Source organism: Globicephala melas, chromosome 6 (genome assembly GCF_963455315.2).
Source record: "Globicephala melas chromosome 6, mGloMel1.2, whole genome shotgun sequence".
Lineage (NCBI taxonomy): Eukaryota > Metazoa > Chordata > Mammalia > Artiodactyla > Delphinidae > Globicephala > Globicephala melas.
Genome location: NC_083319.1, coordinates 100,590,703 through 100,608,729, shown reverse-complemented (window position 1 = coordinate 100,608,729; position 18,027 = coordinate 100,590,703). Strand labels below are relative to the sequence as shown.

At 52.2% G+C, this 18,027-nt stretch overlaps 1 protein-coding gene across 1 annotated transcript in view; it reads left to right on the top strand.

Annotated features, from left to right (window-relative positions):
* Positions 1-18,027, top strand: part of LOC132597427 (lysyl oxidase homolog 2) — a 102,378-nt gene that overhangs the window by 75,967 nt on the left and 8,384 nt on the right. Inside the window, exons 8-10 of the mRNA XM_060300036.1 lie at positions 5,536-5,703; positions 7,463-7,628; positions 12,470-12,713. Of these exons, the coding sequence (XP_060156019.1) occupies positions 5,536-5,703; positions 7,463-7,628; positions 12,470-12,713 (578 nt within the window). The remainder of the gene's footprint in view (positions 1-5,535; positions 5,704-7,462; positions 7,629-12,469; positions 12,714-18,027) is intronic.

The window sequence follows — 18,027 nt, the reverse complement described above, 5'->3', positions numbered from 1 at the left end:
ACTACTGCGGCCTCCCCCGTTGCAGAGCACAGGCTCCAGACGCGCAGGCTCAGTGGGTTTGTTTTTGTAGGTCCTTTTCTTCTCTTGTGTTTCCCACTTAGTGAAGTTCCTTTTGATTTGTTGAAGAGCTCGTTTGGTGGTGCTTAATTCTCTTAGCTTTTGCTTGTCTGTAAAGCTTTTGATTTCTCCGTCAAATCTAAATGAGATCCTTGTGGGGTAGAGTAATCTTGGTTGTAGGTTCTTCCCTTTCATCACTTTAAATATATCATGCCACTCCCTTATGGCTTGTAGAGTTTCTGCTGAGAAATTAGCTGTTAACCTTAAGGAAGTTCCCTTGTATGTTATTTGTTGTTTTTCCCTTGTTGCTTTCAATAATTTTTCTTTGTCTTTAATTTCTGTCAATTTGATTACTATGTGTCTCGCGTGTTTCTCCTTGGGTTTATCCTGCCTGGGACTCTCTGTGCTTCCTGGAGTTGGGTGGCTATTTCCTTTCCCAATGTAGGGAAGTTTTCGACTATAATCTCTTCAAATATTTTCTCGGGTCCTTTCTCTCTCTCTTCTCCTTCTGGGACCCCTATAATGTGAATGTTGTTGTGTTTAATGTTGTCCCAGAGGTCTCTTAGGCTGTCTTCATTTCTTTTTTTCTTTTTTATTCTGTTCCGCGGCAGTGAATTCCACCATTCTGTCTCCAGGTCACTTATCCGTTCTTCTGCCTCAGTTATTCTACTGTTGATTCCTTCTAGTGTATTTTTCATTTGTTATTGTATTGTTCATCTCTGTTTGTTTGTTTTTTAATTCTTCTAGGTCTTTGTTAAACATTTCTTGCATCTTCTCGATCTTTGCCTCCATTCTTTTTCCAAGGTCCTGGATCATCTTCACTACCATTATTCTGAATTCTTTTTCTGTAAGGTTTCCTGTCTCCGCTTCATTTAGTTGTTTTTCTGGGGTTTTATCTTGTTCCTTCATCTGGTACATAGCCCTCTGCCCTTTCATCTTGTCTATCTTTCTGTGAATGTGGTTTTTGTTCCACAGGCTGCAGGATTGTAGTTCTTCCTGCTTCTGCTGTCTGCCATCTGGTGGATGAGGCTGTCTAAGAGGCTTGTGCAAGTTTCCTGATGGAAGGGACTGGTGGTGGGTAGAGCTGGCTGTTGCTGTGGTGGGCAGAGCTCAGTAAAACTTTAATCCACTTGTCTGCTAATGGGTGGGGCTGGGTTCCCTCCCTGTTGGTTGTTTGGCCTGAGGTGACCCAACACGGGAGCCTACACAGCTCTTTGGTGGGGCTAATGGTGGACTCTGGGAGGACTCACGCCAAGGAGTACTTCCCAAATCTTTTGCTGGCAGTGTCCTTGTCCTCAGAGTGAGACACAGCCACCCCCCCCACACCGCCTCTGTAGGAGACCCTCCAACACTAGCAGGTAGGTCTGGTTCAGTCTCCTATGGGGTCACCGCTCCTTCCCCTGGGTCCCGATGCACACACTACTTTGTGTGTGCCCTCCAAGAGTGAAGTCTCTGTTTCCCCCAGTCCTGTCAAAGTCCTGCAATCAAGTCCCACTAGACTTTGAAGTCTGAATCCCTAGGAATTCCTCCTCCCATTGCCGGACCCCCGGGTTGGGAAGCCTGACGTGGGGCTCAGAACCTTCACTCCAGTGGGTGGACTTCTGTGGAATTGTTCTCCAGTTTGTGAGTCACGCAGCCAGCAGTTATGGGATTTGATTTTATTGTGATTGCGCCCCTCCTACCATCTCATTGTGGCTTCTCCTTTGTCTTTGGATGTGGGGTATCTTTTTTGGTGAGTTCCAGTGTCTTCCTGTCGATGATTGTTCAGCAGTTAGTTGTGATTCCGGTGCTCTCGCGAGAGGGAGTGAACGCACGTCCTTCTACTCCGACATCTTGAACCGATCGTCATTCTGCTTTTAATCATCACCGCCCACTGGCGTTCCGAACTTCAGTGCCAACCTGGCCCACGGGAGGGGTCCTCACTCACGGCCTCCACCTCCCCAGGGTGCATCCCTGTGCCGGCCTGCAGCTTCACCAGGCTCGGCGGTGAGATTCTAGAAAGCACACCGAGGGAAAGGGGAAAGGACTTGGACCTCCCAAAGAGAAGGGAGGCTCAAGGCTCCTCAATCAGGACACAAGCTGTTAGAGGGCTCAGCCTGAGGCCGAGAGGAGAGGCCTGCGGTCGCCATCACAGTCCCCACTGTCTGTCTATCCAGGACACAGAGTGTCCTCGGGCCAGGAGGCCGGAGACTCAGGGCGCCAGGCGGGTGGGGAGAGGGGACATGCGTGGGGGGTGGCAGACCGCTCCTTGCCAAGGCTGTAGCGACTCAGAGGCGACCGGAGATGGTTTGCACAAGGCACAAAATTGGGTGCCTTAGTGAGTATCCTAAACCTCAGGGCTCAGTCTGACCCCAGTGGACAGGAAAAGCCTCAGAACATAAGCCCAGGCTTCAGAGCCCCAACCTCCCAGCAGCAGTGCTCCATTCTCCATCCTGACTGTGAGTCGGTCCCCAGTTCTGGCTTGGTGGTCCCTGCTTTGGGACAAAGGCATCCCTGGAGAAGGGGGCTTACGTGCATGGTTTGGAGGTGGTCTAGCATGATGGTTAAGAGACACTGTATCTGAGACTCTACTTTCTCATCTGTGAAATTTGGATGACATGGTACTGCTGCCTCCTAGGGGTGCTGTGAGGACCGAATGTCCATAAAGGGCTTGCACAGGGCCTCTAGAGACACGATAAGCGCTCTGAAAGTCTGCCTGTGAATTTCCCAGCACTAAGCACTGGGCCTGTCATATAGTAAACGCTCAATAAATACCGGATGAATGAATGGATCCTGTGAACTACGCACAATTCATTTCATCTCTCAGAAGGTGCCAGCATTACTGGCAGAGTTCAGTTAGCACATAAAGGAAGTATATGGTACAATACAGGCCTGTATTAGGACTCAAATAAGCAGAGGGGATGGCTTGAAGTTACCTCTAGAGATATCCCGGATGGGTTGAAGGCGCACCCTGCCCAAGGGCTGCTGGCCTTCCCCTGCATGTTGGAGCTGGGTGACTTGCCCCCTGCTGAACTTCAGGCCCTTCTAGGACTTCCTTTTTTTTTTTTTTTTTAATGCGGGCCTCTCACTGTTGTGGCCTCTCCCGTTGCGGAGCACAGGCTCCGGACGCGCAGGCTCAGCGGCCATGGCTCACGGGCCCAGCCGCTCCGCGGCATGTGGGATCTTCCCGGACCGGGGCACGAACCCGTGTCCCTTGCATCTGCAGGCGGACCCTCAACCACTGTGCCACCAGGGAAGCCCTTCTTCTAGGACTTTCTTGATGGCTCTTCCCATCTTACCTGTTTGTGTTTTTACATAGATCCAAAGATATGTTAGTCATGGCTGATGTACAGTGCATATCCAGTGTCCAGTGTCCAGCTTCATCGGGGTTTCCTTCAGCCCAGAGCCACCCAGGAAGACAAATGTCTGCCTCCCGAAGGCCAGCCCCCTTCCTGCCTGCTCTGACCTCTTCTAGCTCCCCTGAAGAGAGGCTTGCTTTCTGCTGGGACTCCCACCCTAACGATGATCATTGCTGTGAGGATGTCTGATAGTTCTTGGCACTCACTTGGTGCCAGGCCCTGTTTGAGCACTTTACATGAACTACCTCATTTATGCATCCGCTCAACAACCGTGGCAGGTAGATCGAGTATCATGTCTGCCCTCGGCTTGTCTGTCGGCTGACCTCGGTGACCCTCCCAGCCCCTAAGTCCGTAAGAATTACGACCTGTGACTGAGGTGTCGTGCTGTTGCTAAGGACGGGCAAACAAACAGCTGAGGATTCCTGGAAGTGTTATACCTTATCTCAAAGGAATGAACTGTTAGAAGCATAAAGGAAAGCAGGGTAAGGTATCTGGATGAAAGGCTGCAGTTTCAGAACCCTTCCGCAAATTCCAGATCTCCCTGCTTGGGCTCACTTAAGTTGGTCCACGCTTTCACTCCATAAGACTGATCGTGTATTCATCCATTCCAAAAATAGTCTTGGCATATACCTAACATGTGGGAGGTGCTGTCTTAGTTATTGATCGTCCAGTAAACCAGACAAATACAGCTCTGCTCTTTGGCACTTAAAATCTAGCAGAGGAGACAGACGTTAAATTGTGAATTAGCTTGACTGTAATTGTCAAGAATGCTAGGAAGGAGATGTAGAGGGAGTGATAGACTGTGTAAGTGGGCACTGACCCCCACCGGAGGGAAGCGCCGTTGGGTCTAGGATTGGAAAGATGAGTGGGACCAGCCAGGCCAAAGGGCCTCCGTATATAATAGGCTTCAGTGTGAAATGAGACTTACGGTGTGACATGGTCAAGAAAGTTAGGTAGCCATGGAAACTGAAAGAAGGCCGTGCCCTTGGAGGTCGGAGAACAGGGAGGAGAGAGACACGTGATTAGGATGCAGAGGGGAGTAGTGGAGCAATGGGAAACCATGGACGTGTCTAGGGGACGAACGCGCTTGGGTGTTTTTCAAACGTCACTCTGGACTCTGCGTGGAGAATGGGTCAGTGAAGGCAAGAGGAGAGGCAACAGGAGGTGGGGAGGGCTGGTTCAGGTGAGAGGTGATGGTGCCTGGGACGAGAGGGTAAGGATGGATGGAGCTGGAGGGAGGAGGGCATGTCGGAGAGAGACCTGGGAGATAAAATCTACGGAGGAAGATTCTGACGGGATGTGGGGGGATGAGAGAGAAGGCGATGCTGAGGATTGCACCCAGGTTTCTGGCTTGTCTAACGGAATAGGTTCGGGATCGGCAAACTACAGTTTGCAGTCCAAACCCATCCCTCTGCCTATTTTTGTATATAGGGTTTTATGGGCACACAGCTGTGTCCTATCATTTACCTATTGTGATGCCTGCTTTCACGCTACACGGCGTGCTGCCCCTGGGACAGACGGTAGTGGCTTTAGCTGAAATAGGGAACGAGGGGGAGGTAGAGCACAGCTTTAGGTGGAGAGAGAAAAGAGGACAAGTTAGATCTGGGGTCTCCGAGGTGCCCGGTGGGACAGGCAGCTGGCTGTATGGGTCTCAGAAGAGAGTTCTGCGGGGGAGGGACAGCGGGGGACGCTGTGGGAGGAGATGGCCTCAGGATCTGGAACCCGGGGGCAGGAGGTGTGGCGAGGAGAAAAGGGTCCAGGAAAGAGTCAGGGGATTCTACCGTTTTAAGGCCTCTGGCGGCAACCTTCCAAGTGTCTGATCTAAGAGCAGCCCCCCTGGTGGGCACATGGGCAGCAGAAGCAGATTCTGCTGTGCTGTTCAGAGGGATCAGTGGGCCTCCCCAGCTGCACAGGCTTCTAGGACCCCAGGATGCCTGCGGTGCGGTGGGGGAGGGGGGCCGAATACAGAAGACCATGCTGGGCACGATGCCTGCGGCACACAGTAGGCTCTCAGCGATGCTGCGGGATCTGTGTCGCAGGTAGGACCCCCTGCCTTGGGGAAATGGGGACTGAGGGCAGTACGGAGGGGCATCAGCCTGCCTTCCCCTCGTGGCAATCTTGCCTTCCTTTCTCTCCACAGCTGCGCCTGAACGGGGGCCGAAACCCCTATGAGGGCCGAGTGGAGGTGCTGGTGGAGAGGAACGGGTCCCTCGTGTGGGGGACAGTGTGCGGCGAGAACTGGGGCATCGTGGAGGCCATGGTGGTCTGCCGGCAGCTGGGCCTGGGGTTTGCCAGCAATGCCTTCCAGGTGAGAAATCCTTGAGGGCCTTGAACCCTCCATCCAGTCTGATCCTGCCCATCTCTCGTCAGTCCCCATCTTCCATGAGCCCCAGGAGACAGAGAGCCATGGACTCAGAGGAAGAGCCTTATCCCGGCTCCCACGCTGCTCTCCACAGCCCTGAGTCCTTGGGTGGGTCATGTGCTCTCTGGACTCTGGTTTCACGGTCTCAGCTCTGCGTGCCGGGATTCACACTATGCCAAGGGCTCCTCCCGGGCCATCCCAATGTGCCTTTTGCAGACAGAAGCCACTCAGTCCTGTGGGGCAGTGAAGACCGCCCAGCCCAACACCCCAGACGCCTTAGCTCACCCAGAACATGCTTCCCCACGGTGTCGACGTCCAGGCATCCTCTCCTTGGTTGGCTGGTAAATCCCCAAGCCTTGTCCAGGGCCCTTTCACAGACACTGCACCCTCCTCCCCACCGGCCCTTCCTTAAAGAGAGGGACTCAGCTGAGGGCAGTTAAGCTCCTGCCCCCCTATCAGAAGAAAGACAAAATCATTGCTTTCTGGACCCTATCCTATGGGAGAACATTGTCAGAAAGAGGCTGGGGGCCGGAGAAGCAGGAGCCAGGAGGCTCCGGGTCTGTTCCCAACCGGAGCCCTACCAGCCGGCTGCGCAGTGATCTGGGGCAAAGCGGCCACCCTTCTATGCCTCCCCGTGACATGGAATGAAGAGTCCCAGGTCCTCAATATCCTGGCTCTAAACACTCTCCTTCAGCTTCTCCCAGAACAAGAAAATGTCTGAAGCTCCCCCATCCTGCTTTGCTAACCCTGATTTCAGCCTCTGTGCCCAGGTGGCCTGCTCGGGAAAGGGGTTTCTTAGGAAGGGACGTGGGAGAACTCGGGCAGCCTTGCTGAGCCTGACTGCCTGCTGGGGGCTGCCCAGGGCCCAGGGCAGGTGCTGGGCATCCAGAAGGGGCAGGCCTCTGGTACCCGGGGCCCTCTGGGAGCCTGGCTTCGCAGGGCCATGTAATGTTTCTGCTAATACTGCTTATGACAAGCTAGGGTGCTCTCCGGTTCTTCAAGGAGAGTCGAAAAACAGTGCCCATTACAACAGAGTGGCTGTCCAACTGTTTTTGTTCCCCGTCGGCTCGTTCCTAAGACACCTGGGCCTCACAGCTGAGGCTGTGAACGGGCCTGCCCCTGATATCAGTCCCAAATCTGCCCCTGATTGCAAGCCCTATCCCTTCCTGAGGCCCCAGTTTTCTCTCTAGAGGATAAGGGTGTGTAGTCAGGTTCTTTAGAGAAACAGAACCAATGAGATTTATGAACGTGGAACTAACTATTGACGTATGTGAATAGATTTCTTCTCTCCTGCCAATTCTGATCAATTGGTAGTGTATTCCTGGAGCTGTGTTGAGAAGGATTCTGAGAGCACAGTCAGGCTTAGAGGAGAGTGCTGTGATTGATTAGTAATGTCTGCCCCGGGCTCAGGGAGAGGGAGTGGGCAGCATGAGCTGCCATTCCTGATACACAGCATTGAACAGACCCTTAGCCGTGCTTTCCAGAAGGGGGGAGGGGCAGAATCCAGTGTGAGGGTCTCACTCGCACCGCCACCAACAGCCTGCATGACTTGGGTAAGTGACTCTTTGTGCCTTGGCTGTCTCCACTGAATAATGGGATCGTAAAGGCTTGGGACTTTTGTGAGGCTGAAATTTGATAGAATATGGGAAAATGACAATTCTAGGTGACGTACCGCCCATTTTGTTGTTGTTGTTGATTCATCCAGGAGACCTGGTATTGGCACGGAAATATCAACGCCAACAAGGTGGTCATGAGCGGAGTGAAGTGCTCAGGAACGGAGCTGTCCCTGGCGCACTGCCGCCACGATGGAGAGGACGTGGCCTGCCCCGAGGGCGGGGTACAGCACGGGGCTGGAGTTGCCTGCTCAGAAAGTGAGAGCTCCTGGGTGTCATAGCCCACCCTCCCTGCCAGGCTCCAGTAGGGGATCAGAGTCTCACTGATGATTCCTTGCAAGGCTCTGAGGCATCTGTTATGAGCCGAGCAAAAGAGGAAAGCAGAGATGGATTCGTGTTAAGTGGAAGAGTCGGGGTCAAGAGGAACTACCCGCACCCGCACCCTGGAATCTTGCCCGATGACAGTGGAGAGGAAGGCAGGAGGGAGGACTTGGGAGTCTGGGAGCCTTGGGTTCAAAGGCCGGGTCACTGTAGATTATTTAAGTGGCCTTAGGCGAATTTAGTGACTAAGAACTTGTTCTTCTGGGGAACATGCTTCTGGGTTAACAGGTGAAGCACACGCTAAGTGCTCGATGAGTGTCAGCTTCCTTCCTTCTGCCCTGCTCCATACATAATTTCCTGGGACTTCCCTGGCGGTTCAGTGGTTAAGACTCCATGCTCCCAATGCAAGGGGCACGGGTTCGATCCCTGGTCAGGGAACTAAGATCCCGCATGCTGTGTGCGGTGTGGCCAAAAGAAAAAGAAAGATCATTTCCTGCCTGTTTTCACACCCTGGGGGTGATTCAGCCTCCTGGTGACTCCCTGGGAATCCTAGAAAACTTGACAATATAGAAGGGAAGCCCATCCCACTCCTCCCCCACCCCTCCCCCACCCCAGCCAGGATTCAGAATGACCATCTCAGTATGTTCCCTTCCATGCTGAGAGGACCCATTGACAGCACTGCAGGCATGTTATTCTCTGGATCCCCCCCGTCCTTGCCTTATCATATGATTCCCTTGTGAATCTGGGAGGTAGGAGAGGCCTGGAGTCTGGCCAGAGAACTCCAGACCAGACCCTGCCTGCCACTATTAGCTGATCTTGGCAAAGTTAGTTAACGGCTGTCATCCACAGTCTTTGTTGTTTTTCCTAGAAACTGGAAATTAGATTGTTGTTGTGACAACAAATGCAAGCACTTAAGGAACAGTGATGCACTGTTGTTAACCATCACGGAGAACTAGGGAGAAGATTAAACTTGAACTCAGTCACTTCTCCCATCAACCCCTTTTAGACCCAGTCAACATCTCCTAACCCTTGTAAGGCAGGACTCTCAACTCCAGTACGAGCTTCTCTGGGCAGACGTCATAAGCTGTCGCATCCTGTCTGAGAGGAGAGAGTGAAGTGACCACCCTTACCAGCCCTCCAAGGGGAGAGCATCCAAGCAAAGGGGTCTTACCCTCATCAGGAGACTTTTCTTAGCTTAATGATTTATTTATGTTTATAATATATCATTTTTTCCAAAAGGAAATTAAGATAATGTAAACCTAAATAAAATTCAAGGTGGCATAAGATTAAAGCAGATTTTTAAAAAAGTAGGTATTGGCAAAAAGGTAGTGGCTCAAAATGGTGCCGAGAGAGGTTAATAAAAAATAATGTACTATACAGTCCTATACATTTACTGCTATAGACTCATATACATTTACTATTGTAATTATACAGTGAGCTTCCTAGCAGCCAAAGGGAAGAGGGAAACCTGGTCATTAATATAATTCACAGTATGCAATAGAAACAAACCCATGAGTCAAAGAGAAGTCCACTATTCTAGATACTGAGATCAAAAGGAACTTCTCATTATGAGACTGAGAGTTATGAGATCAACAATGCCCGCCATATCCTCACGGCAGGCAAAAATTGACTTTCATGGGGCTATTGCTCAGAGAACCCCTCAGCTTGGACTGAAGGTATCAGTCAGAGTCTGCAGAGGGGCAAAAGTTATTGGGGCCTGGAACACTGATCTGGCGTAATACTTTATTCAGAAAGAGAAAGTATATTCTTCAGGCAACCCTTTGTAATTACTTTTTCTCATCCAAGCAACTACATCCTAAACCTGGAAGTTCTCCCTGATATCACTCTGTCTTCCTCATCATACCCCCCAGAGTCGAGCCATCTGGATTTTTACCTTTCCAGAGTTTCTCAACTCCCTTTACCTTCTTGCATCCCACTGTCCATCCTGTACACCGTGTTACCACAGAGGCTCCTCCCTGGGACCTCCCATTGCTTCCCTTCCCTGAAGCCAGGGTCAGTGCTTGTCCCCCGCTTGTGCTGCCTCATGTTCCAGCCCCGTCCAGGCTTTCCCACCGACTTAAGTGAACACAGGGTCTTGCACAGGCACGTGTTGTCCAGCCTCATATCAAGCCGCCTTCCCTGCCCACCCCTCCTCAGTACACGCAGGCCTTGGTCCTCCTTCATGCCTCAGGGGCCTGGCATGTGCTACTGAGATTAGCATCTCAGAGCAGTTCCCTCTAACCTCTGCTCATCCTCCATGGAACAACTAAAATGCAACTGCCTGCAAGGAAGTCTTTCCTGACCCCCTCCCCAGACTGGGTCCCCTGCTATAATGCCCAAAACGCTGCGTATTTCTCCTTCGAGCTCTGGTCACAATTATAATGAAGTAATTAATATGTGCTCTGTCTGTCTCTGCTGCCATAATCTAAGATCTTCCTTGTTAGCACTGTCCAGAGAGGCGAGCGCAGTGCTCGCTGTAATACTTGATAGATGGGTGGATGAGCGCACGCCTCGGGTGAGCTTCTGGAGGATGTTTTGGGTGTTAGGGAGGTCAAGGCCCCATTCCATGGCAGGTGCTGAAAGCCAGCTACCGGCTAAGTTAGGCCATGTTACCTTAAGACTCCTGAGCTGGAGGGAGGGCTGGCCTCCTCTCAGAAAGAGGAGGGGCCGGTGGAGACCCCTCTGCCCAGCTCAGAGGGAAGCTGAGGGGCTGTCCAGTGAGTACTGACTAGTGTGCAGACAATGAATAAGAGACCACAACACCCTCAGAAAAGGTGCCGGGCTTCCCTGGTGGCGCAGTGGTTGAGAGTCCGCCTGCCGATGCAGGGGACACGGGTTCGTGCCCCGGTCCGGGAAGATCCCACATGCTGCAGAGCGGCTGGGCCTGTGAGCCATGGCCGCTGAGCCTGCGCGTCCGGAGCCTGTGCTCTGCAACGGGAGAGGCCACAACAGGGAGAGGCCCGCGTACCGCAAAAAAAAAAAAAAAAAAAAAGGTGTGCCCAGGACACAGTGCCTGCAATGCTGCATCCCAGTCTGTGCCCTCCAAGAGGAAATCGTTCTCAGCAGATGGGAGCCTCCCTACCCCTCATCCCATTTGAGTGCCCTTTCACTCCCTTGCAGTTCCACACCCAGTCCCTGCAGGTAGGTTTGCTCTCTAGAGGCGGCGGGGCCCCATCACTGAGAATCTACTGGGCTCCATGTGCAGCCTGGGGACCATGGGAAGGAGATGCAGACAAGCGAGGAGTGGTCCGGGCATTGGTGAACTTGAGCGCAGCCAAGCTCACAGATGACACCCACTTCAGAAATTTACAAGCAACCTGTCAGGAAATAAGAGATGGATGGGTCTTGTAAATGGTTCACATACAACATTTTTGTGAACTGAAGTACATAGAAATGTTCAATGCAATCTCACTTTTAAAGGGAAACTTACAGTTAATCCTTTGGTCAATACAGTCTCACTTTTAAAGGAAAAATTCAGTTAATCCTTTGGTAAAGAAGCTAATCCTTCTAATACAATTGTTTAGCAAACATAGATTATAGCCATTGGTGATTTTTTTGGTAACACCTGCTATGTGCAACGCACTAATTGAGTAAGTCAGGCTTGTTTTGTTTTGTTTTTTAATTAATTAAATTATTTTTGGCTGCATTGGGTCTTCGTTGCTGCACGCGGGCTTTCTCTAGTTGCGGCGAGCGGCAGCTACTGTTCGTTGCGGTGCGTGGGCTTCTCATTGCAGTGGCTTCTCTTGTTGCGGAGCACGGGCTCTAGGCGCGCGGGCTTCAGTAGTTGTGGCGCACCGTCTCAGTAGTTGTGGCTTGCAGGCTCTAGAGCTCAGGCTCAGTAGTTGTGGCACACGGGCTTAGTTGCTCTGCAGTGTGTGGGATCTTCCCAGACCAGGGATCAAACCCGTGTCCCCTGCATTGGCAGGTGGAGTCTTAACCATTGCGCCACCAGGGAAGTCCCCAAGCTTGTTTTAAAAGAGGTACCTGGGGGAGAACTCTCATGTAGAGCAACGAGTGCGAGTGGAAACTGGTAGAACCTGATATACATCAGAGCCTGGAAAGTATGCAACCCTGCCCCCCAGCAGGTTCATTTATAGAAATATATTCTAAAGAAATAAAGTTACATACACAGATTTGCTACAGGATGTTTATCACAGCTTCATCTTTAACTGGAAGGTTTCAGGCAACCCTTGTGTCTAAAAGTATGGGATAGGGTTATGAATAAATATTATGGAGCCGTGAAATGGATGTGGTAATGGATATTTACTAACAAAGGAATATGTCAAGTTATGTTTTAAGGGAAACAGTATTAGCAGACTGTAAATCTACATACAGTATTACACATGGTGGAAAATACATTTGTATCATTCCCAGAAGAATCAGACCAAGGTATTAAGAGTGTTCCCTCTCTGCATAGCACCATTTCATTGTTTTTGTAATGCTTTTTATTATGGAAAATCTCAAGCCACTCAGAAGGAGAGAAAATAATATAACGAAGCCTCATGCACCCATTACCCACGTTGAACAACTGTCCATATTTTGCGTACATGCACTGGGATCTGCAGAGGCGTCCAGGAGGACTCTCAGAGAAGGGGGAGGAATTGGGGGCAGCGATCCACAAGGAAGGTGACCTGGAGGGGGGACACCAGGAGCCAGTTCTAGACAGTGAGGCTCGAGCAGGGATGGAGGCTAGTGCCAGCTCAGGAATCAGACGGAACCTACTCAGGAAGGGGTGAGGGGTCTCTGGCCTTGTCTGAATCCTGTGTCTGCCTTCCCAGCTGCCCCCGACCTGGTCCTCAACGCAGAGATCGTGCAGCAGAGCACCTACCTGGAGGACCGGCCCATGTTCATGCTTCAGTGCGCCATGGAGGAGAACTGCCTCGCGGCCTCGGCCGCCAACACCAACCCCACCACGGGCTACCGGCGGCTCTTGCGCTTCTCCTCCCAGATCCACAACAATGGCCAGTCTGACTTCCGACCCAAGAACGGCCGCCACGCGTGGATCTGGCATGACTGCCACAGGTGAACCCTCCCTGCCAGCGCCATAGGCTGCGCCAGCCCGAGGCACCCAGATGGGGTTCAGAATCACAGGGTCACTTAGGGAGAGCCGAGAGGCCACACGGTCCCGGGGGTGGGGTTCTCCCCAGCTGGAGGGATGGCTCACTGGCCTCCCACATTTGCAGATGCCATTCTCTCTTCCCAGGGGGCCCTGGCCCACCTCCTCTTCCCCGAGTCCGCTCTCTCTCTTGGCTCCAAAGTCTCTACCGTTTTGGAGACAAATTTTGTTTTGAGAACCCCGTGCCCCTCCATTGACCCTCAGTTGACAGTTTTCAAGTGTGTCCACAGCAAGTTCGCGCTCTGCAGGGTGCTTGGGGTTTTGCAGTTGTTGGATTCTGAATTCGTTTAGGAGTGTACTTTAAGTACCAGTATAAGTTTTAAACATCTCTACGAAGGCGGTGGGTGTGGAGACAGGAGTTCTAGGCCAGGAGTCATGAGGCCTGGTCTCTCGACCCAGCTGTGCCTCTAACCAGTTGCATGATGTCAGGCCAGCTGGGCCACGTCAGCCGGGACTGCTAATACCCCTTCCAGCCCTCAGTCTGTGGCTCTGTTCCCAGTGCTCTATAAATCGTGGACAAGAACAGAGTGCAATCCCAGAGCCAGCCCTAGCTGGAGCCAACAGAAGCCTCCCTGTTCATCTCCCTGCCTTCCCCCTTCCTTCTGTCCCTTTGCCTTGATTCCTACCCTCATCCTGAACCGGCTGCCAGTAATGGTTCTCACTTTCCTGCTCAGACCTGAGCTGGGCAGGTAGAGGGAGCAGAGTGAGTACAGTTTTGAAAATGAAGGGAGGGAGACCCCTGCCATTCAACCCGGCAGCCACGCCCCGCCCCCCACCGTGAGGGGCCACAGACTTGGGCACGGGGAGTGTGGTCTCTGTGCTCAGAATCAGGAGCTTGTGCACCAGGTCCCTGCTTCTCAGAGCGGGGCCGGCGGGCTGGCAGCCTCTGCAGTCAGTGCTGAATCCAGTGTCCTTGGCTGACTCACAGCAGAATCTGCGTGTTAACAGGTCACCAGGGGACTGTGTGCACAGCAGTCTGAGAGGCCCCGGTCTGGCTGACCACCAGGCATCCTTCCAGCTCTAAGATGTGATGATCACAGTTAGGGACATATGAACTAACATCTACTGAGCCCCTTCTAAGTGCCAGAGCAGGGAACCCTCGTTTTCCTGAGTCTGGAAACGGCGGCTCTGCGTTCATGGGACTAGCCCCAGGTGAAGTCATGGAGCAGGGACCCCGACTCGGGGCCTCTCTGACTCCCAAGCCTGCGTTCTGCCTGGTACCTCCGCCCAGTCTTCATCAGAAATCTGTGTTGTGCGGCTTTTTCATGTCATAACTTACGGCCTAGTCACATTCGAATCTGTTTGGGGATAGAGTTGTTTAACCCATTTCAAAAGAAAGGACTGTGGAGGGCTTCCCTGGTGGTCCAGTGGCCAAGACTCTGTGCTCCCAATGCTGGGGGCCCGGGTTCAATCCCTGGTCGGGGAAGATCCCACATGCATGTCACAACTAAAGATCCCGGACGCCGCAACTAACACCAGGCACAGCCAAATAAATAAATAAATAAAAGGAGTACAGTAGAACTCAGGGGAGCTGATATTCCTTTATAGTTGACCCTTGAACAACACGGGTTTGAACTGCACGGGTCCACTTATACGTGGATTGTTTTCGATACATATTGTACCTCACTATATGCATTTTCATTATACAGCTTTTTAAAAATAATTTATTTATTTTGGGCTGCGTTGGGTCTTCGTTGCTGCACATGGGCTTTCTCTAGTTGCGGCGAGCAGGGGCTACTCTTCGTTGCGGTGCGCAGGCAAGCCACTGCGGTGGCTTCTCTTATTGCAGAGCACGGGCTCTAGGCGCGTGGGCTTCAGTAGTTGTGGCACGCGGGCTCGGTAGTTGTGGCTCACGGGCTCTAGAGCACAGGCTCAGTAGTTGTGGCGCACAGGCTTAGTTGCTCCACGACATGTGGGATCTTCCCGAACCGGGCTCGAACCCATGTCCCCTGAGTTGGCAAGCAGTTTCTTAACCACTGCGCCACCAGGGAAACCCTATACAGCTTTTAAATTAACTCAGTGTGGGGAAAAGTTTATGTCTGATTAGAGATTACAATACGTGGAATCAAAAGAATTAGAGCTTGAGTCCCGAATCTATCCAAACGGTTTCAGCTTCCTGACCTCGGGTGAGTCATTTATCAACTCCTTTGTTTCTGAGGCAGTGATAGCAGTACTTGGATTTTCAACTTCACGGGGGTCCCATGCCCCTAACCTCGGCATTGTTCAAAGGTCAACTGTAATTACTATCCGTATGTCCTAAAAGTCCTAATTAGCCAAAAAAGTTTAGGTCTTTATATAGAAGCATGGAGGTCTTCTGCAGGGAGAAAGTCAGAGAGTAAAATTAAAGCCATGACATATGGGTGCCTGATTTCCTTCAGAGAATACATGGCGGAAGTGCTGTCCTGTGGGCCTACAAGTAGAGGGTAATTGCATCTCTGCCCTGCATGGGCACTCCACCCAGACATCACATGGTAGGAGTCTCCCTGTGACCTAGGCTTGCCCTCCAAGGAATGGTCTTTTCCCTAAGAATACACATGGCAACGTCATGGAAGTGTTTCTTCTCATCTGGTGCTCCAGGAACCCTGACCCCGTCCTCCCCACCCCTACCCCAGCTTTTCCTGTGTTCTGTTTTCTTTCTTTGTTTATAGATGTTGCAATCAATGGTTTGGGAGGGACGGGTGGGAAAGAACATACTGGCTAAGCATATGTTCCTTCAGGCCTGGACCTCCTGGACCATGGCTGAGAACCTCTGACCATAAGGACCCCAGAGGGTTTAAGAAACTCTCCACCCCTGGCCTCCAGAGCTCCAGGGAGGACCTTTCAACAGGAATCCTGGCCCGAATCTCCGTTGGGTCTCTTTGGGAGTGTGATGAAAGCTGGCCCGTCCTCCACTCAAAAAAATTATTTCTCGATTTAATGTCCTATTTCAGCAGATTTACAGATGCTGAAGCCCATCTGTGGAGCCAGAATTAAGAACCCTGGCTCAGGGCTTCCCTGGTGGCGCAGTGGTTGAGAGTCCGCCTGCCGATGCAGGGGACACGCGTTCGTGCCCCGGTCCGGGAAGATCCCACATGTGGCGGAGCGGCTGGGCCCATGAGCCATGGCTGCTGAGCCTGCGCGTCCAGAGGCTGTGCTCCGCAACGGGAGAGGCCACAACAGTGAGAGGCCCGCGTACCGCAAAAGGAAAAAAAAAAAAAAAAAAGAACCCTGGCTCAGAGTAGTGTGTATGGGGAAAACGATAGCTCCCAGTTTACTTGATACGATGATGAGGAACAGAGCTATGTTCTTTGACAGCCCTAAGATGAAACAAAGAACGGCCCCCTTAGGAGTCTCCTCCCCAGCCAGACCTAGAGGGAAACGCCCTGCACCATTCTCTCTCATACACCTGGCCCTTGGTTGATGATTTTTTTTTAGCACAAGCCCTCTAGTGTCAGGTATTCTCTCCCTTCTGGGCCCGGGATGGGGGTCCCCGTCCTGCTTCTTGTGTCTCAGGGAGTGGGACCACACCTGCTCCCCTGGCACACGATGTTACAGCTTTGACAGCTGGGCACAGAGCAACCCGGCGTCTCCTGGCTCTCAGCCCCTGCTCTGTCCCAGGGCTCAGTCTCCCTGCTCCTCACATCTTGGGGAAGCCCGGGAGAGGAGCTGGGAGCTGGAGTGGCAGGGAGGTGACAGCCAGCACAGGTGCCAGCCCTCCGGTCAGGGATGGCCCGGGTACAAAGGGGGGACTTTCCTTCATTCCGCCCCACCCCCTACCGTGTGCGGAGCAGCCCCCGTATCAGGTCAGAGCCCCACAGATTCAGTGCGGCCTCTGTGAGCCAATTTTAGGCCCTCATCCTACCCGTGGGGCTTTGTTCCAGCCAGGGGCTGCCTAGCACAGGAGGAGGGCGGGGCAGAGCAAGCAGAAGGGACCCTGCCCTTTGTGGCCACACCTCCTGAGGCTGGAACACACCCCCAGATTTCTCTGAAATGGGGATGGGAGCCTTTTCCCAACCATGACTGAGTGCCGGCCACGACTCTCCATCCTGGAGGCACCGGAAGACTCGTGGCTGGTGTGGGAAACGAAAAAGAGTGAAACATCTCTACAACGCACACTGATGCTCAGATCGAAAGTTTTATTTGGGCCCGAGATGACCTAGGGTAACAGAACATACCCACACCTCCCTTCTTGCTCTGGACTAGCTGTGTCATCCACGTGTTCACCCAGCACCTCCTGCCTCGGCTAGTACCGTGTCCTAGAATACTGTGATGTGGAGTCTCATGGTAGAAAGCTGTCCTTCCTCTCATCCAGATTACAATGACCTCCCTCTAGTGTCAGGTATTCTCTCCCTCCTTAGACTTCTGGAATTTCTTTGCAAATCGGAGTTTCCCTATCTTTATCCCATGGATCAGGCCCACTCTTAGACTTCCCAAGTTCAGGACACTCAGCCTGAAAAGAGGAAATTTCCCCTGATCACCTTCCCAGCAGCCACGATCCATACCCCCTGGGATGTGTGTGTGGGTGGTGGAAGGTGGGTGCCCCTGGGCTCCACAGCCAACCAGCTGGGAGGGAAACGTGGCCCCGGGGCTGATGTCCACGTTTGCCCCAGCGGTAAAGCACAGAGGCTCCCGGACCTCAGCTAGCTAGCATGGGGAGGCTCCAAACCCAGCTGCTTCCCTCCCGATATCCACAGGGGAAAAACTGAGGAGCTGAGGAAGACGACTCTTAAATCGAGTCTGCAGGAAGCCAGGGGAGCGGGAGAAGGTCAGCCTTACAAGAGTCCATCTGTGGACTCTGTCTGAATTTTGTTTAGACAACGGAACATAAACCTATTCCTCTTCAGTCTTTCCAGCCGGTAAACATGACAACATAAACCCATCTCTGAAAGAGGCAGACATGTTTTAGGCGATGAGTCAGACCTCATGTCTCACCTTGCTCCTTCAAGAAGCCAAAATAGACTCTTTCAGAGTCATCCCTTCAACTGCCACAAAATGCATCCTTGTGACCGTTCCCTGTGGGCCCCTGGCTCAGCATTCTTTTACCCAGAAACATGAGTGACCTGGGAAAAGCCCAACTTAGGAACTTCTGACATTTTTTTTTAGCACAAGCCCAACACAGGAAGAAGGGAAAAGAGCCTCTGATTTCCTCTCTGAAAACCTGTCCTTTTTTTTTTTTTTCTGCGGCCACTGTTGTGGCCTTTCCCGTTGCGGAGCACAGGCTCCGGACGCGCAGGCTCAGCG